Source organism: Cavia porcellus, unplaced genomic scaffold (assembly GCF_034190915.1).
Source record: "Cavia porcellus strain 051 isolate PalLab524CR breed Dunkin Hartley unplaced genomic scaffold, mCavPor4.1 scaffold_13, whole genome shotgun sequence".
In the NCBI taxonomy this organism is placed as follows: domain Eukaryota; kingdom Metazoa; phylum Chordata; class Mammalia; order Rodentia; family Caviidae; genus Cavia; species Cavia porcellus.
In genome coordinates this window covers 49,403,255-49,426,529 of record NW_026947496.1, presented here as the reverse complement: position 1 = coordinate 49,426,529, position 23,275 = coordinate 49,403,255, and the positions used below count along the sequence as shown (strand labels likewise).

Here is a 23,275-nt window from a genome sequence, read left to right as displayed (position 1 = left end):
TGAAATAATGAAAAACAGCAGCCTGGTTCCAGAAAGAATGCATGCTATGCACCTGTAGTTCATTTTTTTTAAACAAAGCTGAAACCTTACACAACAGGAATTTACCCAGGGGAGCAACAGTCACACAAAGCATTTTGCCCTAACTCCCTTCCCTTTCCTTAGCTATCCCTTGTTTTTGCTGCATTCACCATCAGGTGGCAGGAAATGAAAGATCTGATTGAACGAAAGCTCTGAAGAGCTAGGCCTCGGCATCACCACACTCATTTATTGAGATTCTGAGGAGAATGTTCACACTGTTACCATGGACACGGTTTCCTTCTGGCCCCTGCAGGTGACGACCCGACTCCAGGCTGCCTGTGGCTGATGTTTCTCAAGGTTGCAGTCCGTGCAGCCTGGGCTGCAGCCCGGTTACGCTGTTGAGGACGCTGTTGAGGACGGAGTGACGACGCGGGGGAGGCGGGGTCTTAGCACAGCCCCCTTTCCCCAGGCAGCACGGATGCACCTCTGCCTCACCCACTCCTCCTGCCCACTCTCAACAGCACGCTGCGGGCTTGGTCATAAGCACCCAGAAAGATGAACCCTCCCAGGCTGATGGCTGCCATTCGGGGGATGACACCTGCGAATAACCTAGGGGAAGAAGAGGTTTTTTAAAGAAAATGGTGTGTAAAAAATGGTTGTATTTTTAAACCTATAGCGTTCAATTCAACCTACACTGCAGATCAATGTCCCTGATAAAAGGAGTCAAAGGGCTGAATCCAGTAAGCTGGAGGGTACATTCCAGGATGACCCTGAGTGAGGGGTCTCAGGAGTCATCTGGGGGAGACAAGCAGACTTGCAAGTAAGTCTGATGGTCCTGCCAGGGACTCAGTCACATTTTGTCCTCAAAACCTCACAAATGTGATGCCATAAGGAGGAACCAAGTCTCTATGGATCCTTTCTTTTTCAGTCCAAATTAGGACTAAGTGGGCACAGAGTGGCTGCACAGCCTAGGCGCAGCTCTGGATCCCTGGCAGAGAAGAGAAGCATTACAACCCTCTCCTGGCTGGGTACAAGTCCATGTTCACATGTGCTCACTGCAGATAACCCTGGTCACTTAGCGGGGCACAGAGTAGACAGCTGACAGGGAGCAGGGCACAGGCACCAGCAGTGAACATTCACAGCACACATGTAAAAGCAAGTCCGTGGGAGGGCACACTAAGGGTGGCCCTAGCGCACTAACCTGCTTTCTGTGGAGGCCAGGGCAGGAGACCTGTCCCATCCACATTTTCATCATGTCTGACACCTCACCAGAAGGGTGCTCTCTAAGTAGAAACCATGTCTAAAGTCACAGCTAATGGGCAGACTAATGAAAAAGTCCATTCAGGGCAAAGCTAGAGCAGAAAACTGAAAAGGCTCAGATGCCACCAGGAGCTGTGCATCTGGGGTCATGGGGCAGCCAGTGGGGAAGCAGAAGGACGTCCCTGCGGCCCTCGCAGTCCCCTCCTGTCCCCTGGCTACTGCTCTTCACATGCAGCACCAGCACCTGTGGGAAGCATGAATTTTAATCATTAAGGAAAATACCTCACATAAAATTAAGAACCTCTCTTACCTGAAAATAAACATGAAAATCTGACAGACCAAAACACAGAGTAAAACACACATTCCAGCAAAAAAGAGTTGTTCAGCTCAGCATGGTGCTCGTGGTTGTTGCATGAAGTGTCCGGGAGAGCAAAACCCAGTAAATTACTGCTGTGAAGCCACTCTTTCTGGCCTAAAAATGGGCTGATCTTCCTAGTCCTGCCCTGCAGAGTGCTAAAATGAGGTCAGCAGAAACTGCTGTGGAAGACCACATTGGCCACAAGTTCTTTCACTATCTGATTTCTAAAAGCCAGCCTTATTCAGCTCTTGCCACTAACATGCTTCACTACCCGTGGGGAGAGGCAGATGGAAGCAGTTTATGGTTTCCCTTGATGACAACTGAAGCTACTGACATAATTGCAGCCTGAAGGTAATTTGTACAGGGAGCGCCCCAAACCAAACTTGGAGGCAGAGGCTTGCAAGGAAGCAGGGGTGTGCATCAGTGTCCATGATCAGATGAGATCGCAGATGTACAGCATTTCCCACGGCACTAGGCACCCAGGGGAGCTCACGGCAGTCACTGTTACCACTAAGGGCACAGGCAAGAAAAACAAGCCGGTTGATCTAGAAGCCATAAATACACAGGCTTGAGCTGGGCGTGTTAATCCCAACACTCAGGAGGCTGAAACAAGAGGATCCCCACGAGTTCAAGGCCAGACTCGACTACAAAGTGAGTTCAAGGCCAGTCTGAACTATGCAGTGACAGCCTTTCTCAAAAAAAAAAAAAAAAAAAGGAAAATACACAGGCTTCCCATCTGCTCTCTGCCATTGCACTGACTGGGCATGTGGGACTTCTATTTAGCGGGGAGATCTGCCTGCCCTACAGCGTGCAGTCCACAGCCTTTGCCTGGTAAATGGACATGGAGACACAAAATGATCTCCACCTGCTCTGACCATGAGAGGGCAGCGCCATCTACAACCAAGCGGGAAGCACTATCTGCTGGGAATGAGTGTGGGAGTGTGGGGGCATGAGGTCAGGAAGCAGCAGGGGCTTTCAGCCTGAGCATGAAACAGAGAAAGTCAGCTGAGCCACCTTCTAGGCGGAGGATGCCTACGACCATGACTGAGGACAGCTGCCCAGGCCTGCAGGGGTTTTTGTTTGTTTTGCCTTTTGGTCAAATTCCTTGTCTTTCACCATACTAACAAGGGGGCTACTAAAAGTGTCCTATCTTAAATGACAGCCTTTCTGCCTGGAGTATGCTGCTCAGGACTACCTGTATTGCCAACTAGAACCCAAGACTTATGAGACTTGTAGAAGCTAAGGAAAAAGCCCCTCACCTTTTCAGGAGAACACTGCAGGCAGAGCACAGAGAAAGGCCTCATCGTGACACCTCCCTCCTCTGCCTTATAATTCTGGCAGCACTTAATTTTATTATAACATGAAGTCTATGCCACAACTGGGTCAGGAAAGACTGACTTTCCATGATCCATTCAGGTAATTCTTGCTCTACCAGCTTTCAGAGCCCATGGTTTTGCCCAGGGATCGTGCCAGCTCCATTACCACCTTCTCAAGAAAGGCAGGTGGGCTGCAGTCTGACCTGTACTCCACAAAGCCAAGGTCAACAGCAAAGTTTCAGCTAGCAGTTTCCATAGAGTCTAACATGAACTACACGGAAACAAGAATGCAGTCTGGCAGATTGCCTTTATGACCTAAGAAAACTACTGTCATGCAATCTCTCCGCACACAAGGCCCAGTCACTGCAACACAAGAATCTTACCAGCTACTTTACACCTGGCATCACAGCTCATTTTTCCCTCATTCCATTTCTTTGCTCAGTACAAACTTGATTCCAAAATGAATGGGCCTCTGATATGAGAAATCAGATTCACTAGATATCAGCCATGACTGGCATATTCATAGCACAAATGCCACTATTCTTCCCTTCTCATGCTCTAAAACTTCAAAATTCAGTTTGTCATGTCCACTAGACGCACTCCTGTTTCAATCCATCGGCACCCGAAGTTACCTACTTTCCAGAGGAGGTTTCCAGTTGAAACTCTGTGCCAAGGACAGGGCTGCTTTCCTTCCCAAACATGAACTGGGCCTTACCTCCCTGCTTTAAGTTCCTTGACTGTCAAACAGCTGGAATCCACACTACTCAGGGCACACAGAAATCCAATCAAGTAACCCAAGCCAGCATGGGATGAGAAGTGGCATACCAGCAGGTGAAGAGGCCCACTGGAGCCTCACCCAGGCCAGCCCAGCACCAGGCTTCCTGCCCTGCCCTGCCCAGAGGGAGCCCACTGCTTTGCTCTTACAGGATCATCCCAGGTAGAAGATTCCAAAGAGAAAGTTAAATTTCCCTTATCTGTAAGATTCCAATATTTATGCACTTTGGAAAGTTACCCTATGAAAGCACTGTTCGAATAATATTTGAAGAGGGAACTTTTAACAGAAGGAAGCTAAAAGTTTGAGGCACTCAGCAGATTATATATTATAGATACATAATATTAGATATTATAATAATACAGATCAATTATTCTCAGCTGAGGTGTCCTGCGTATGGCATGCTGAAAGTGTAGGCACCCACAACATAGCAATATGTGGGTGAAAGACAACCACATAGACTGTGGTAGTCCCCAAGATTGTGATGCAGGTGAGTGGCCTACAACATTCAGTATAGTAACCTGCAAGACAGCATCGTAGCCAAGGGGCAGCAGGCCACCCTTCACAGCCTGGGTGTGTTCCAGGCTGGCCTGTCCAGGTCTGTGTAAGCACACTCACGGGCACACAATGACAAAACCACTGCCAACAAACAAAATCGCCTGTCCACACAGACCACATCCTTGCCATAAGGCAGCATGTGGCTGTGCTCAATTGTTAATAATAGTAAACAGCGCCCAAGCCACAAATGCTGTCTTCTAACAGTGCAGCCTTCCTCTGCTTGCATTTCTGCAGAGTGGAACAGAACCTCTTTTGTCTATGCTGCGGCCCAGATGTGGGTGGGGCCCACACATGGGAATATCATCAAACATCAAGATGGGTGAGAATGGCCAAAATATTCCAAAGCATGTCATTAATTATCTCACACATCCAATATCAAATAAAACATGTCGTACAATCCAAATAAAGGGCCCAAATGAGAACATAAGCAGAAAATGGAGAAAGGTGTTCATCTCACAGTAGGCTGAAAGAGGAGGAGCTGGTGGAGAGAAGGCAAGGCAGCTGCGCGTCCCGTGTCCTTACCCTGTCAGCCCCTGTGACCTCCAGACCCCTTGCAAGGCAGAGATCACGTTCCCACCTGCGGTGCTGGACCCGGCCTGCAGGAACAGACAAAGGAAAAATCCATTAGCATCTGACACTCTTCAACCTACAGCTGGGCTCTCAGAGGTCCGGATGCATGCCCTCATCCAGAACAGAGCTTCAAACAGTCCAGAGGGCTGCTCCGAAATCAAGACCTGTTCTCACCAGCCCAGAAACACATTCAGTGCTTACATTCATGCAGTGAATTGGCCATTAGCACAGAGGGAAGTTGCTTTTTAGAGCTTACCCAGGTTCCTGACATACCTGGGAAAGACTGATCAGCTGATCTGAGGAGGGTAGGGTGTCACCAGTGTAAGTGGTATAATTAAGATACAAGCACATTTAATAATACTAGGTTGACTTAAAACCTGACCCATAGTCTTAGGTTTTTGGTCCTGTCCACCTATATAGTAGGACTCTGCTCACCTTTTGTTCTACTTTTCCACAAGGATAGGACTTTTTAAAAATTGCTTTGGTCAAGAAACATTATTCATGTGACTTTCTTTGAAAACTTAGTCTAGCCTTAAAAGAAAGTTTTAAATTTTTAACAATTATAAAAAAAAAACCTGGACAGTTTATTCTACTCAATATCAAAGCTTACTTAAAAGCTACTATAATTCAGCTACTGTGGTACAAGAAAAAGGAAAGACAAATCTACCAACAGAATTGTTTTAACAATTGTTACAAATGATTCTAACAACTATGTCTCATTTGGTTAAGGCCAATCATGATCTATGTTCACAGCCTATAGCAGTGATGGAGAACCTTTTAAGTGCTTTCAATTATAACAAGCAGTTGACTGCAATATACATGGCACACATTAGCCACCACTGGCCTGTAGCTTAGTTGCTGTATGATAGAAAGCTAATATACTTTTCCAAGCCTGAGGTGTGTCACTGAAAAACTGTAGATTTGATACTAGTATTGCCAGGTAGAGGCTCAGACTTGTTTATGTAATGCACGTGAAAATGATTTTGAAATGGAAAAATGCTGCATAGACATTTGCCACAGTTATTACTAAAACTATTTTTGTATTAGCTTTATCAATAATTCCTGGCCACTTTTATTCACTCGTATATACCTGCAAGCCCCAGCCCTAACATATAGTCTACATTATAGTATTTTGCCGCTTACCTTTGCCAACATAATTCTTGTCTTTGCCACATCCAAAGGTGTGGTGATTACAGCTGCAAAACCACCTGTGCATATAACACCCAAGTAAGACGTTTACTGGAGTAGACAGTAATTTTATTTTTTACTTGATAAGTCCTTGCAGTTCTGCCCAAATCACTCATCATTATGTCCACCTGACTCATCCAGGAATGCAAAATCTTAATTCATACACGGTGACTCCCCCACTTACAAATGGGCTCTGTTCTGGGAGGTTTGTAAGCTGGATTCATTCGTAAGCCCACAAAGTGAGTCTCATGCTGTACACATGTGAACATTCACAACTGGAATGTTTATAAGTCAGGGACTTACTGTGTTTCATCCTTCTGCAGTGATGCAGAATGGCATATAGAAGAAGTAAAAGACAATGCTTTATTGATTCAGGTATTAAAACAAGGGCTTACAACATCTTTGGCTCTTTCTTGGACTAGCGAACTAATCCGACATGCCCAGGACGTGTGTGCATGTGGCCAGACAAGAGCAGCACGCTGCTGCCCACAGCTCTGAGTCTGTGCCTCTCTGGGCACCATTCTTTAAAGTGACTCCAAGTGCATCTGTCATTTCTGTTCTGCATAAACCAATCTCGACAGAGTCGATGTATCATAGCTTTTGGGATAAACGGCTGGATCCTTCAAGACAAAATAATAACTCTCTCTGTATTTCAGCAGGCTGGTAAGAGTCACACTTCCAAGCTGTCTTCAGTGTCTTCTTACTTGCTTTCAACAGACACTGTGGCTCATGCCCGCCTTCCTGCCCGCTTTCCTGTGTTCTTCTGATCTGTCACAGTGGCCACACGGTTCACGTATTCTAACAGGGTCCACATCTGCGGGCACAGCAACTAAAAGCCTTTTTTTTCTAGTAAAATGAACTACGTATTATTGTATCAATATTTTGTTTAATATAGTACAAACAATTTTTTTTTCTTTTTTGGTACTGGGGATCCAACTTACCATCACATGCTCACCACACAGGTGCTTATACCAGTGAGCTAAATCTCAGCAAATCTCCAACAAACATAAATTTTAGAACCAAGGCCCTAGGAAACAATCATCCCTAACGGGGATCTAGGAGCTTGTGACCAGCAGCAGTTCCACACAACCTGAACAGAACACATGTGTAGAGGATGCTCTGGAAATAGCTCCTCTCTCCCTCCATCATGGCTGATGGACAAGAAGGCCATCTGACCAACACGGCTGAAACAAGGTCACTACAGTGAAGCTCTTCATACGGTAGCATTTCTTGTGACACCGACTTCTGGAAAGGTGCACTCATTTTGGGTTTATGTTCATTCTGGTTACCCACGAATGTCACACACCTTAGGGTGAAGGAGCTTCAGCATGAGTATTAGAATCTCTTTTCAAAAGTCCCTTTTGGATGATGAATGTGTGAAATGCCTGCCTCAAACTTCCAAGGGTTCCCTAAATTCTGACACCTGCTAAACCTAAATTTTGCAGATCTGGTTTTGGAATCTTACTCTTAAATTTTAAAAACACTGCTCTAGATGAGCAAACATATTTTTAATTGTAGAATAGGGTACAGGAAAGCTTCACAGCCATCCAAAAAAATATAAATCCTAAGACACAGAAAAAAACGAAACAAAGGCAACAAATACATCATCCCAAATTTCCTACTCTGAATGTTACTATATTGGGTTACTCCCTCACCGGCCCCGTGTCCACCCGGGAGTGCCTGGAAAGGACCCTTTTCTGTGGTCAGGAAGACCAATGCCTCCATGTCTGCTCTATCAGGTGACCAGTCACATGTGAATTACTTACTCCCCAGCTCTGGTACTTACGAGACCTCTCATGCCACAAGCAGAGGAAATGACTGACGCTTACAGAGCTGGTTTGTAGAAGGTAAGTGTGCCCAACTGCAGACCTAGAGTGCTTAGCCACTGGTCCATTGTTGCTGCAATATCCTCAGAAGATGCAGAGGCCTGTGACATAGGCACTGCATGAGTCTGTGACAGTGCCTGGCTGGCAGGATGCCTCACAGAAATTTGCTGTTTTTTGGGCAGGCAGAGATAATGGGTGATTTTGTGTGTGTGTGTGTGTGGTGGCAGGGCAGGGCGGGGGTGGGCAGAGAGAGGCTGGGGTTGACCTAGGGCCTTTGTACTGATCTTTATCCCTGGTCCTTATTATTTTGTATTTTGAGACTAAGTTCTGAAATTGCCCAGGCCAGGACACAACTTGCCCCAGCTTCTGAGAACACTGATATTATAGGTATGTACCATGCCAAGAATGATTTTTCTTATCTCTAGTCCAGTGCACATAGTGGACATTCAAAAATGCAGACAAACATCTATAGTTTTTCCAAATTAAAAACACGAACTCTTCCTCCAAAAGGAACAGGGAAGAGAAAGATAGATGCTGATACCTGTGTTATAATTACTCTGGAAATGCACCCAAAACCGTCACTGACACTGTCTCATTACTGTTCCCACTGTGCAATATCTAGTTTGGGGCCATGCAGCTAATATGGAGCTGGACTCAATGTCACATGTATCTTGACTGTAAAAGTTACTCTTTCCAACTGCTCTAAGCACTTTGATGCAGCATAAGACAAATTAAAATCTGTCTCATTGTTAAGACTCATTTTCCTATTTGAAAATGTTCACCAGCTTTCCTAAGCCAGTTTAAAAGGGCTAAAAGTTGATCGGGAACATTTAATCAATTTGGATATTATTTTGGCCACTGGCAAAGGTTTACCTTCCCTTGGCTGTGGATACCTGCCAGTATTCTCTTAGGGCCTTGTTTCCCCGAAGTAATAGGAAGAAAAGTTGAACACAGAAACATCTATGCACTGATAGGCCCTGATTTTAATAGTATGACAGAAACTGCTTTATGTCATTCAATGAAATATCAATTTGAAGTTCTTCAAATATCAGATTCCCTAACTCAGCCTTTGCAATGTCTGAGAAGCCTGCAGTAAGGACTGGTGAAAATAACAGAATGGAGAGAGAGTGGGGGCTGGATTTGCAGTTAACACAGCTCTTTTCTATGTTTTACTTAAGGGAGCTGCAAGCTACTAGTAAAAAATAAATACATAAAAGGAACCCGCCATCAGACAGGAGCCAACTGTCCTGCACAGCAAACACGGGCTGCGCTCGCACTCGCATCCCACTGAAACTCCACGCCTTCTCTCCCAGCCGCTGGGGATCAGGAATGTTAAGCTAACTCCTCTCGAGGGCCACATTCAGGGGAAACTAGACTTTCACAATCAAAGATCTCTCACACAAGGGAAGCAAATGCAACCCTGACCCTCTCCTAGACAAAGGAGCCACCTTTCTCCACTAAGTCAGGAGCTGTCACCTCAGGTGAGTGGCTGAGAGTGTGAAGGCGGCAGTGGGGAAGCCCCATGCCCAGCCCTAGGAGCCCACTCTTTCATGGCTGCCCTGGCCCTTCTTCCAACCCCTCAGGGCGATAAGAGGACCCCGTGTATCCCTCCGCATGATCTCCAGAATGCGCCGCAATGTCCACAAAGTGCTTTCCTGTGTCAGGCCTTCTCCTCTGTGATCCAAATAATCTTTCACTCTCTTCTAGAATTTCAAGCCCACAGAGAGATTGAGAAATTTATCTCATCCACCTCTTCTCTCTTAGACAACAGAAAGTGTTTACTATGAAAAAATTTATCAAAAACAACAATGTATCAAATAGAACTATGGTAGCAAACGTTATAACTGCACAGACATCATCGTGATTCTATGTTTAGAAATAAATTTGAAGTGAAAACGGTGGCAAACTGTTATTTTTAAAGCTAGTTTAACCCCTGATCAGAAGCCAAGGGAGTTTCTGAACATGACAAGTCGTTAACACCTCCAATCTCACAAAGACATTTCTGTACATCTTTGCCAAGGAGTTTACAAACCAGCCTGGGAAGGCAGTGGTGCCAGGATGGCACAGGGGCGGCTCACTGGCCGCACACTGGCCAGTTCACAGAAAGAAGACAGCGAGGAGAAAGCTGCTTTCTAAGTCAAAGACAAGCGTGGCCACTGCCTGGCCACATGCGGCACTTCAGGACCTTCCCGTGGCTGCCGCATGTCTCTGCACTATGTGACACAGGGCTGCAGCCAGGGCTCAGATGGTGTCATTTTCACACAATGTGGATTTTCTTGTCTCTTTTTGCTTACTGTGTGTGTGTGATGCTAGGAGATGAACCTCAGGCCTCTGCCCTAAGAGACATTCTTGGTCCTTTTAAAACACTCTTGACTTTTTATTTTTCAAGACAAAGTCTTGCTAAGTTGCTAAATTGGCCTTGAACTTGCAATCCTCCTGCCTCAGCCTCCAGAATGCTGGAATTACAGGTGAGTGCTACCACACCTGGCTGGGTTGCTCAGTGTCACAGATTACAAAGTACTAACACATATACTAGCTCAATCCCTGAAGTCATTCTTTTAGAAGGAGTGGTTGTTTTACACATGTCACAGGCAAACTGACTGGTGCTCCGGAAAGCGCCAGAGTCTCCTTCTTGCCTGACACTTGCTTCCCTTGACTGTCAGACAGATTAGCCTGGGTGGCTATGAGGCTCAGGTGTCCTCCTCCCCAACTACAGGCCGTGTCCTGGGTCCCTTGGGAACACAGGTCATGTCCCCTGGCACCCCTACATGAGCCGCCTGCCCTGAGAGGGCCAGGACAGCACTGCCTACCACACAGCACGTGTCTGATAGCAAGACTCCTTCCTCCCTCCCATAACAAGTGTTACGCGCTTAATACAGGGCTACCACCTGGGAAAAGGAATTACAGTATAATGGACAACGAAGTCCTCAACATGCTCTAATGAAGATTCTTCAAGCAAATCTTGAATTAGCTTTTTAAGGAATATGACCACAGAATATCTGCTTCTTATTTTAACACATGTTAGTTTTAAAGCACTGTTAACCTGACCAAGTGGCTTTAGCTGACAGTCTGGCTACTTTGGAGGTCAAAGCAGAAGATCACAAGTTCAAAGCCAGCCTAGGAAATGTAGGGAAACCTTGTGGCAAAACAAAAAGTGAAAAAGGACTAGGGATATAGCTCAGGGGTAGACCGCTTGTCTAGCATGGGCAAGGACCTGGTTTCAATCTCTAGTATTGCAAAAAGGAAAAGGGGGAGGTGTGGCTTATCCAGGATGACTAAATTTCCATAATGCTTACTTTGTCCCCAGGGCTCAGGAGGAGTCAACAGAACTGCACAGTTCATTTAAGGGCCGCAGCCAAGTAATGAGGACTCCTGACCCCTGCAGATGGAGAGGGAGACCACCTACTCCTTTAACACAGCTAATGACTAACTGTCATGTGGAAACAATTCCCCATCATAATCAATCTCAGTTGACGTCATATTTAGAGGCAGGAAGAATTATTTCTGACGATCATTTCCAAAGTCAAATGGGTTTAATTATTAATAAAGAATCCTATGGAAATGTAAGTTTTGTTTTGCTAATCACTACAACAAAAAAAATCCAACAACCATTAAGCAATTGGAAAGTAAGTATTTTTCAATAAATCTTAAACCAATCATCTTAAACCAATCTGCCTTTCAGTTTATCACTTTTGCATCTAAACAGTTCACAATTTTCTGGAAAATTCTGACTTTACTTCATTGCAGCTATAATTCTAATTTGCCATTAGGTGTAATGATAAAATATATTTCTCTCTTAGGCCTTTAAATATATCATTTATCAAACTCTTTAAAGATCTGAGGTCTCATTAAAACCTCATTGGAAAATTCATACGACTTAGTGATGGATAACATAATATTGCATATTGTCACTCTGCTCTTTAATGTCAGAAAAATGCCCAAATGTTTGGTTGGCCATATTTTCCATACAGCTCAGTTTAGTGTTCAGTAAGCTGTGGAGTGGCCTCTGCTCTCCTGACACCAGTTCATCTACAGCGCTGTCAAACATGTCACCCGAGCAGTGAATCATTGCCTTCTGCAGAAATTGCTTACAGCCTGAAGCACTGCTCCAGGCAGACAGCTGCACACCAAGCCGCTCACCAGCCAGCCTCTCTACCCATGGAGGACTTTATAAATCATCTATAAGGTAATCCCAGGCCTGAGCGAAGGCTTTAATAAAGATAAAAAGAAAAGGAAAAATTTGTCAAAAACAAATTGGTTGTCTTTCAGGCAGACACCTTTTTAGCATTTTTTTTCTAAGATACTTCTTTAAACATCTAGTGAAGCTCCCTTCATCTAAACAACCTGGAATTTCTAAAGAATGTTGTTTTTGCATAGTTAATATTTTCACATCCACACGCCTCCCCCTACCCTCAGTCTTTCCCAGTATTATATAATCCTTTGCACCTGCGAAAGCTCCACACACTGCTGACTGCCAAGAATCCACCACATGATCCTGCCGCCAGGACCAGAGGGCCTGTGTGTAAAGAGAAAGAAAAATACGAGTTATTAAATCTTTGAATTTATCAGAACCTCCTGTGGGTTAGCTCTGGGGATGGGAACTTAAGTGAGAAGCTATTTTGGTGGCATTTTTCACTGATGACATAAGTGATTTTCCCAAGGATTTAACTGCATTCTAAAATAAGTTAAAGAAACGAGGGCAACAGTAACAGTGGAGACTCAAAGGACATAATTTTCAGGGAATATTTCATATACACAGATTAAAATAAAATTTCTTTAAGACAATGAAATATCTTAATTTCCCATATAATTCTAAATATATAAATGATAATTCACAGTCCAGAATACTGTATGTTAAATCCAATTCTTTTAAAATACCTAACCAAATAACATGTTTGAAGGATGTTAATTCTGTTCCCTGCATGTCAATTTAAAATCTGTCAAAACTTTTTTTGGTATAGTTTATGTAATACATAAGTTGAGCGTTACACAACCAGCTGTGGCCAAGTTCAAACTGAGCAAAATTATGGCAAAGAAATGGTGCGTTGCTCATCAAGAGTTTACAGGAGATCAGAGAAAGTCACATAAAAATGCTGTCCAATAAGTCAGGCATTGATCTAATCTCCAATCGGACTTTAAAAAGCCACAGTCTTCACAGTAACACTGAGTTGGTTCCTGTTGTTACACACTTTTACCTAGGCTTTTGTTTGCTTGCTTTTGTTTCTGTTTTACCTGGGCTTTCTACAACAAGTTTTGTGTGGTATTTTGCTTAGCTTTGCTGAGATAAGTACCTTCAAATAAAGTATGCAATTTGATATTTTCAAAACAAACACAAATGAAAAAAAAGTGACACATTTTCACACATACACATGAATCACGGTTTGAGCAGGACAATGATCTTACTCGTGACTGTGAAGTTTTGTGTTCCAATGGAACCCCTCTTTTCCGCCCTTACATCCCTGAACAATCTGAGCTGACAGTATCCCAAAGCCTCAAGCGCTCACAGGTGGGGCTGTGGGGAGTCAGCAGATTATGATGCATGACACTGATAGGTTTAGCTCAGTTCTGGGTGTGGATGATGAACTTACTGAAGACAGTGGCACCGACAATAGGCTCATACCCTGGATGAAAAAAAGGGAAAGAAAGCAGGTGGGCTCACTGCTTTCTGCCTGCCCTCCATGGACCAGTTCTCCTCCGCCATGTGCCACTCTCCCTTGGAGCCAGCTGACCGCGGACTAAAACCTCTACACACTTCGAGCTAAAATAAACCTTTTCTCCTTTAACTTGTGGGTGTCGGCTATTGTTTCCCAGTAATGAGAAAGTAACTAAGACATTATTGCAGTTTGGCTTTTCTAGATTTTTTTGGAAATATAACTGCACATTAGTTTTTAATCTAGCACCATTCAGAATTATTTTATGCTTTACTCATGTCACTGGAGATACCAATAGTTCATAATGTGTCATAAGTTTACTGACCTGTGGATGGGCATTCAGAATTTTTCAGTTTAGAGTTAATACAAATAAAGCCACAATGAACATTTGTACCTAAGGTGAAGCAGCTAGATCACATGGCTAGGTACCTTTTCGAAAACTGCCAAATATTTCCCAAAGTGGTTGTAAAACTTTACATGTCTAACAGTTCTGGTTTTTCTGTGTACTTCCCAGTACTTGGTATTGTCAGGATTTTAAATTTTCACCATTACAGCGGTACCTCGGCTCATGAACATTATTCTGCCATGATTCTGGTTGCAAACTGAGTTAGATGAGAACCAAATCAAATTCAATGGTTAGGTTCAGCGCTGACCTTATGGAGAAATTGTATTTGGTTCTCATTCAAAGCAATTTACAATTAGCTTGTGGAAAGAACTGAGTCGTGAACTGAGGTAGCACTGTATAAATGTGGATGGATGGACAGATGGACAGACAGTGCTGTTATTAAATGCAGTGTCTGGCATATGTTCAGAAAATGCTCGAATGTTTACAAATAAACCTGTTTTCTTATGGAAAACATTTTTCCCAGAGCACTTACAAGCTCTAGAGAGAAAATAAGAAAATGGCAGAATAACTTTGTTTTTTCAAAAATTAAGTTTATTGCTATCTTTCAGCTACATATAATGATCATATTTGTCTTAGGAAATTTGATCTGTACGGATATACCCTGATTCTTTTTTTTTTTTACTTTTAATATCATGAAATTTTTCATGAATTATTTCAGTTTTCTTGCCTGCCTTTTCTTTAATGCTGGGGGTTGAGACTAGGACCCTGCACATGCAGTCCAGCACTGAGCGACACCCCCAGCCCTGAAGGTCACTTTTAACACCACCCCTTCCTACAGGAGCCCCAGAAGGAATGTAAGACATAGCTATAGCTAGGTGGTTCCTGATGAGCGCAGGATATCTTCAGTTAATCTTCTGATGTCTTCTAAGGAGTTCTCCAAACAGGCTTAAAATATAAGTAATAATGCTGAGTTTACGAACAACAGTAAACAGTAACAAGATGTGAATGACATGTCACACGGGAGGGAGGACTCCAAGACCCCATGTGATTCATTAACCCAGCAATTACCCAGCACCTCCTCGGTGTCAGGCACTGCGCACTCAAGGAAAACAATCTTTCTTTGTTATTTTATTACTTATGTTTTGTTTCAAGGAAAAAACATTAAGAGCTACAAGGTCTAATATGTGAGGGAGGTACAGAGGGGCAGAAGAGAGTGATAGGAAAGGGAGAAGGGCACGGCAGAAAAGAGCCTGCTGTAACCCAGGGGGAAGGTGTGGTGGCTGCAGGACACCATCCCAACAGACCCAGAAGCTGAAGGCAATTTAAAGGTACAGGCTCACAGAGAAGCAGACAGCCACTGTCACTTGTCCAGAATTAGTCTGGGACACAGAAAGAAACCACTGTGCATTACGAAGAGATCTTAATGCCTTAAGAAAAATGAAACCAAAAAATCTAGAGCAAACGAAACATTTAAAGTCAAATGACAAACTTCAGCAACAAACTCAGAGCACAATATAAATAATGATTATAGCAGAAACCACAATACATAATTCTACTGAACTGTGTCCAGGGTACTAAATATTCTCTGCCTCTGTCTATCTGTCTCTGTCTCTATATACATATTTTTATTTTCATGGAATCCTCACCAGAATCTTGCGAGGCATGTGTGATTTTTAAGATTTTTTTCATTTTATAGATAAGGAAATTAAGCTCAGAGATTTTAAGTAACTTGGCAAGGCTCACACAGCGGGTGAGCAGAATTGGGACATGCAGGAGATGATCTGGAGTATGGTGTACGAACGCTTGATTTCCACTGGCAGGGTGTCACTGTGTTGGCAGCATATACAGTGATGTAGTTTTTTTTTTTTTTTCTTTTTTATCAGTACCAGGGATTGAACTCACGACCGCTTGCTTGCAAGGCAGTGTGCTTATGCCGCTGAGCTAAATCCGCAGCCCCTACAGTGGTATTTTTAAAACATATACTTCCACCTGCACTCAGGAGGCTGAGGCAGGACACTGCCATGAGTTCAAGACTAGCCTGGGCTACATAGTAAGTTCAAATCCAGCCTGAACTACATAGCAACACAAAACAAAACAAAACACTCCCACATTCTTCCATACACAGATCGCAGTGTCTAATAGAATGATACTAAAATACACACACATATTGTGCCAACATTCTAAACAACTTCCTTAAATATGATTTTGACATTTTTTATGTGAAAAATTTTATGGGAAAGTAATGTTGAGATTAATTTAAGCAGATGACTGTTATTTATAAATGATTCATTAGGGAACAACTTTAAATTCATAAAGCAACAATAGGAACCTGACTGATAAAGTGTACTATTTACAAATTAGAGAACTCTTTTTAAAATTATAAATTTGCTCATGTATTTGATGAGCAGGCAGACTATAATTAAAAAAACTGGTTAGAAAGTCTGAAGTATTCACAAAAAAACTAAAAAGTACTGGTTATGATACTTAAATCATTTAACATTGAATGGAGAGTAGAACAAAATAGTGTATTCACTAGCGTGCATAATTAGTAAGGACATTACCAGTCACCATTTATTGCATATCATGTTCCAGGCATTATACTGAATATATATATACCTGTGATTCTCATTTAATTTTGAAAATATTATTATTCACAAGGACAGGTGAAGGGCAAGCGCTAAGAGATGCTAAACAACCTGCCTGAGTTCACATGGAGAGTGAGTGGGGGAAGCTGAGGCTCCCCACAAGTCAAGTATCTTGGAGAGGGTGACAGGAGAACAGTACATACGCCACCTTACCAGATTCCTGACTGCCATTCACAGCTCAGCTCTAGTGGAGGAACATGACAGCACACAAAGAAAATATTTCTATTAAAGAAAATGTTTTCATGTCAATGAACTCATTTGATATCAATAAAGTTGTTTAAATGTCGCTTTGTAATGGGACCTTATTTTGAAGGAGCTGTCCAAATATCAACCAAATTTTTAACAGCCATGATTACTCAACCTAAATTCACATTTCCACTGTCACCAAGATTTAATGATGGCTCCTGTTAAGGCAGGTAGAGGAGGGAGGGAGGGAAGGAACAAAAAGGGGCCCAAACCTGATGAATCTCAACTCCTAAGGTAGAGGCTCTGCTCCAAAATAAATATAAGAGTGGGGGAAAAGGTAGGAAGCCATCCTTAGTCTGGTGTTTGCCTACTTATCCCAATCCAACTTTCTTTTCAAATAAAAGTGAAATTTCAGGTGCATTTATGGATATTTATTTGCATCAAAGACAAATGTCAAGCTTAAGTAATGAGGCTGGCAATCACAAAGAAATATTTTTAATTTCCCTCCCACAGTTAAAGCTTCCTTAACATAAGGAAATGAGAAAAACATTACCCCAAAATAATGTTAGATATACAGAAGAGCTGTAAAAATGGTAGAATTCTGATGTCACCTTCACTCAGTTTCCACAGTAAGAAATCGAAGCAGGAGACTGAAATACTAAACTGCAGGCCTCGCCTGACTCTCACCATGGTAACTATGATTTACAGGGATGCAATTTTTAAAGCATCAACCTTTTTCAATTAATGACATTTCTTTATCCACTAGGTATACTCATTATATCTACTACATTATGCCACTACAAAAATTACGAGGTTGTTCTGATTTCACAATTCTTCCCTCTGCTGGAGGTGATCACATGAGGGAATCTGCCCCAAACAGACCTCAGCGCTGGTGCCCAGAGGCCACGCCTGGGCAGGTGTCTGCTACCAAAATAAAGCAGAAAAAGACGGCTTTGCGCGTCCCTTCGAAAGACTCACCCAAATGCACACTATCATCTTATGAACCAGAAAATGAAGCTTAGCGATCTGGCTCCAATGCAGGAAAATTTATAATTTTGCATTTCTTCCCCTGGTCTATTTAAAGCACTCATGTGGCTTCCAGTCTCACAAGATTATGAAATTTTGCTATATAAAAAGCCACATGCTTTTTATATAGCAGTGATAACTTTGTACAAAATTATCTACCCAGTCCTGAGTGAGTAACATTAGATGACTAAGACAAGGGAAAAGACAATGCTGAGGTTTTCAAGCGTAGGTTTGCTCCTGGTATCATCCCTGTGTGGGTCTTGCTGCTGAGGGCACCACCAGCATGGCACTGAGCAGAGCCTGCAGGCAACAAGTTTCGTGCATTTGCTCCCGCACTGTCACGATTGAGCTACTGTGCAGCTTTTGCATATATACTCTCATGACTACTAATACTCTGGCTCTCTATAATTTTATTAGTCAGATGAACCAGCTCTCTGAAATATTCATATACTAATATGCTTAAAAGAGATTTCTAAAACTAAGTTCTGAAGCTGAAAAGCATATTATATCATGGGTCTAGAGATATAATCAAGTGGCCAAAAGGCTAACATGGACATCTCACACACAGGTAGTTTTCATAATTAAAACTGGATATACCTAACTGCTAGTTAGAAATCAGAGTACACAGGCTGATGTTGGTTATGTGTCAGCACCAACTTTGTCTGGTTCATCTGGACTTTGTTTTAAGCAATACTGTACAGTATTCTGCTGGTTAAGATACTTAGAACAATGCACTATAGATAATTGAGGTGGTAAAGTTAAGAATTTACTAGAAGTCTGAATCAGAAAAGATACAGTTCCTGAACAAAAGCAAAATGGGATACAATGCAAGGTCTTCTTAGTAAATAATTAAGTTTTATAGTTTATATTGCTTTAGGTTTTTTGGTTTTTCATTTTGTTTTCTTGATATGTGTTGATAAGGTTTGTTTTATTTTAATTATATTTTTAAAAGTAAAACATAAAGGATGGAAACAATCAGACTTTTAAAAAAGAGAAAAAAGTGGGGAATTAACACTAGTTAATATATTGCATATTGTTATCTTAGAACTAGTTCAGGTTACAAAATCTAGATACAAAAGTGATCAATCAAATAATGACAGCACAGACTTCTTTTTGATGAACTGAGAGAGATCAGTAGGATAGTTGTCTATCTAGTGTACATATACATACATACATTTATATATGTTTACCAACATACATATAATCTTTTCCTTGCTTCCTTTCTCCTATCCTAGTAGTTCTGTCCTTCTAAACACTTTCTTTCCCTTTCATTATTACAATATCTACTGTACATTTTGGATTTTATTACTCTTTCAGATTTTTATTATTTATTTTTTACACTACAGAGACAATATGATATTTACAAATGAGAGTCTAATTTATTTCACTTATAAGTATAGTCTCAAGTTGCTGGAGAGCATTTATTCTGATTAGGGTTTTCTAAGCTTTAGATATCTCCAGATTTTTTTTTCAAAGTTTTGGGAAAAACAGTCCCACTCATTTAATATCTCAATATCTGAGTAATAGTAATGGTAAAACAAATTGCCATAAAAGATGCTTATGATATTATAGGTTAACGAGAACAGTTTTCATTATTTTTAATACTTCTATCTCCCAAAGAACACTTGCTTGTTATGTTCAAATAGAGAGCAAGCTTTCAAGATTATTTATTAAAAATGGACTTCAGAGAACATGGTGGACAGATAGCAGCAGTTACGGAGGCTCTCTGAAAGACCCAGCTTAGAATTCAGGAATGGTGCAGAGTAAGGAGATATGCCCTGCTGACCCAAGAACGAACTGGGCTGAGAGAAACCAACTGGGAATGCAATCCTGGTGCTATAACAGGAACAGATAAAGCCTCAGCGTGGTAGCTGGAGCCCGTGCCATTGGAAGCCACGATTTGGGTTTCCTGCCAGCGCTGCTGCATCTGAATCTGCTCGGCAGGGAGAGAGACTCGCGAAAGGTCTGAGAATGGGTATTGGTGAATGGAGTTGAAAGCAGGACGGGCAGGGAGCTGTGTATCGACCTGTGGTGAGTGAGAGAAACTGGGACTCTTCCATGGTCTAGGACACTCCAACAGAGGACATTCTGAGACTGGGCAGACTTGCGGGAACAGGGAGCTGTAGTGACTTCAGTCACATATCCCCCTCTCAAGCGGGATTGGTGAGCAGTGCCTAGCCTATGTGACGCTACTGGCTGAGACCCAGTAGGCTAGCACAACCCAGGTCCCAGCGCCTGAAGGTAGGTTGACCTGGAGGGGCGGCCTGTATAGGCTGCCCGGTCTGTGACTTCCTGGTGCGCTGCGGTGCGCGGGAACCCCTAGCCGGTGCAATTCAATCAGACTGTGGCCGACAGGGAAGGAAGCTGGACCTCCTATATACGCTTGCATATATAAGGAACAAAGAATATGGGAAGAGGGAGCAACAAGAAAGGCTCCTCGGCCCCCAATCCTGAGAAGGAGGCAATAGCAGACACAGCAGCAATAGATATAAAGTGCTATCTCCAGAGCCTCATAGATGAGTTCAGGAATAAGTTATTAATGACCTGAAGTTACACATAAGCAGAATAGTTAGAGAAATGCTAAACACCACCCAAGAAAAAAGAGATGGTAGAATGGAAGAACAGAAAAAGAGAGGAGAATTGTTTGATGGAGAAAATAGAGAAAGCATAGAATACGTGAAGCAGGTTCAAAAAGATTACCAGGAAACTAAAAACTATCGAAAACCGGCATAACAGCTTGAAAGAAACTAAGGACAGATTATCTGAACTGGAGGGCAGATTTGTAATATGGGAACATGAAATGAAAAACTTCTTAAAAATAACAAAGAAACAAACAGCAATAATACAAAGACTAGAAGATGATAAGAGGATCTATAACTTAAGAATTAAGAACATAAAAGAAGAAGTAGGGACACAAACAAATGAACTACAAAAGCTACTCACAGAAATAATCCAGGAGAATTTTCCTAATTTAGCAAAAGGTAAAGATACTCAGTTGTATGAAGCATACAGGACCCCAGCCACCTACAACCCAAACAGAGCTATACCCAGGCATATAATAATCAAAATTCCAGAAATCCAATACAAGAACAGAATGTTAAAAGCCGTCAGAGACAAAAAACAGATCACTTACAAGGGAACACCCATTAGAATTACAGCAGACTTCTCGGCACAAACCATCAAATCACAAAGAGCATGGGGAGAAATAATTCAAGCTTTGAAAGATAATAATCTCCAGCCAAGATTGATATATTCTGCACAACTATCCCTGGAAATTGATGGAAAAACAAGGTGCTTCCAGGATAAAGAGGAACTAGGGGAATATGCAACCACCAATTCAACTCTACAGAGAATACTGCAGGATATTCTTAAAAAAAAAATACAAAGAATCCAGAAATAGTGGCAGAGAGGCCACAATGAATGGAGCAGAAAACAAAATGAAGACAAACTGACAACTAATGACAGAAAAAGCGCTGAACAGAAATGAGGCAGAGAAGATTGGATGATAGGAACAGCTATTTTGGAGAAAATGACATCTTAATAGGTAATACTGACTTAGTATCATCTTGTTTTGAAGTCTCATCAAGCTTTTGTTCTTCTGTGTCCATTGGTCTAAACAGGTTGTATCTTATTGGATTTTATTATATGTGATAGTCTAAACAAAAACTTTTATAGACAAGGAGATCATACAGAAACCATTATTCATTTTCTGTTAGTTGATTCTAAATACCCTGTAATACTGTCATTCTCTTAAATGGTTTTACATTATTTTGATATATTTGATGCTACAGTATAAGAAGTTATACTCAAAGATTTCAAGGAAAGAGACAATATGGTAACCACTTTTATGTCGGGATTATCTTGTGGTAAAACACTATTTTGCTTAAATGGTTATGTTTTGATCTGCACTGTTTTGCTGTTATGCCCTCTTTTATCTCAATCTCCATTTTATTATTTACTTTCTTATTTTTATCCTTTTAATTAAGGGAAAAATAAATAAAAAAATAGAAGGATATATTATAGTAACTCACTTTGACTTTCCATTATCTTGATTTAAAGCCCTGTATTGCTCTCACCATCTTGTTTTGACTGATGTTCCTCTATTCTGTTTTGCTTGACAGTACCAGGTTCGAAAGTTTAGGCAACAGCTGTGAAGATAGTGGGATTTATTATGATGCCCATTCTGGTTGACTATTATCTACTTTTGAAGACCTGTAATGTCTCCAATGTTTTGTTTTGTTGGTTTCGTTCAATTTTACTATAACTGATGATAGAGGCAATTCTATTAGAGATAGCGGGAGGCATTATGGTAACCATTGTTGATCACCTTGTATTATGCTTTTACATTATCTATTATGTCCATCCTTTTGATTTGACTGACTCTGTTCTGTTATGTCACATTTGGTTTTACTCTCTTCAAAAAAAAAAGTAATAAGAACTGTGGGAGTAATAAAACCCAAAATGTGTAATTGTCATTGTACAAAAGAGAGGAAAAGAAAGTGCTCTAAACGATATAACTGCATGTATATTTAAGTGTATAAGATAGATAATGATATTACTGAGTTTTGTTGGATCATTGAACAGAACTGCAGTCTCACTCTTGGAATGTCCACTTTATAAGCTTTAATTTTGTAACTTGAACAACTATTTCTAAGATAACAATATGTAATCCATTAACTAGTGATTTCCTACTGTTTATTTTTTTCTGTAAATCTGTATAACTTGTACCCTTTCTCTGCTTTTTTTCTTTTTCTCCTTAAATTAAAAAAAAAAAAAAAATGAAAGCTAGGAGTGATTTAGCTCAGGGGCATAAGCACCTGCCTTCCAAGTGTGCAGTCATGAGTTTGATCCCTAGTACCGATAAAAACGAAAAGACAAAAAAAAAAAAAAAAAAAAAAAAAAAAAAAAAAAAAGAAAGCTAGAAGGAAGACTTTATCATCACCAAGAAGCGACATTTCAGACAATGAATATTCTAATTACCCCAATCAGTATTCAGTAGACACAGGTATCAAATCATCACACTGTACCCATAAATATGTTGAATTCTTATGTGTTAATTAAAACATTTTAAAAACATGTTTATTAGTCAGGTATGGTGGCACACACCTGTACTCCCAGCACTCTGGGAGGCTGAGGCAGGAGGATCACAAGTCTTACACCTAGGAAACTCAGCAAGACCCTATATTTTTGTTTTGCTTTAGTTTTTTGGTACCAGGAATCATATTCACTACCTCAGGCTTGACAAAGAGAGAGGTGCTGTACCTGTTGAGCTGTATCCCTGGCACAAGACCTTTTTAAAATTAAAAATAAATATGGAGCTGGGGCTATAGCTCAGTGTAAAGCACCCCTGAGTTTGATCCCCAGTATCTTTTTCTGTCTCTCTCTCTGTCTGTCCGTCTGTCTCTCTCTCTCTCTCTCACACACACACACACACACATGCACAAGACACCTATCAAAAATAGTTAAAATGAATCAAAGGACCTGCTCTGACCTGCCCCCTCTGTGTGGAAGCGGACACACTTACAAGCCAGCCTCCATCCTCCACAGCACCAGAA

General features: G+C 41.6%; 1 protein-coding gene across 5 annotated transcripts in view; it reads right to left on the bottom strand.

Moving 5' to 3' along the window:
• Positions 1 to 26: 26 nt before the first annotated feature.
• The window catches only part of Slc25a26 (solute carrier family 25 member 26), a 121,605-nt gene continuing 98,356 nt past the window's right edge, over positions 27 to 23,275 (bottom strand). For 2 of the 5 annotated variants that reach the window (XM_063260214.1, XM_063260216.1), the window contains 4 exons: positions 12,313 to 12,382; positions 5,996 to 6,060; positions 4,805 to 4,878; positions 27 to 627 (listed from right to left, as the gene is read on the bottom strand). In XM_063260214.1, coding sequence (XP_063116284.1) covers positions 510 to 627; positions 4,805 to 4,878; positions 5,996 to 6,060; positions 12,313 to 12,382 — 327 coding nt within the window. In that variant the 3' untranslated portion in view covers positions 27 to 509. Of the gene's footprint in view, positions 628 to 1,219; positions 1,523 to 4,804; positions 4,879 to 5,995; positions 6,061 to 12,312; positions 12,383 to 23,275 lie in introns of all 5 variants that reach the window. The other 3 variants (XR_010051271.1, XR_010051270.1, XM_063260215.1) reach the window with 3 other exon arrangements.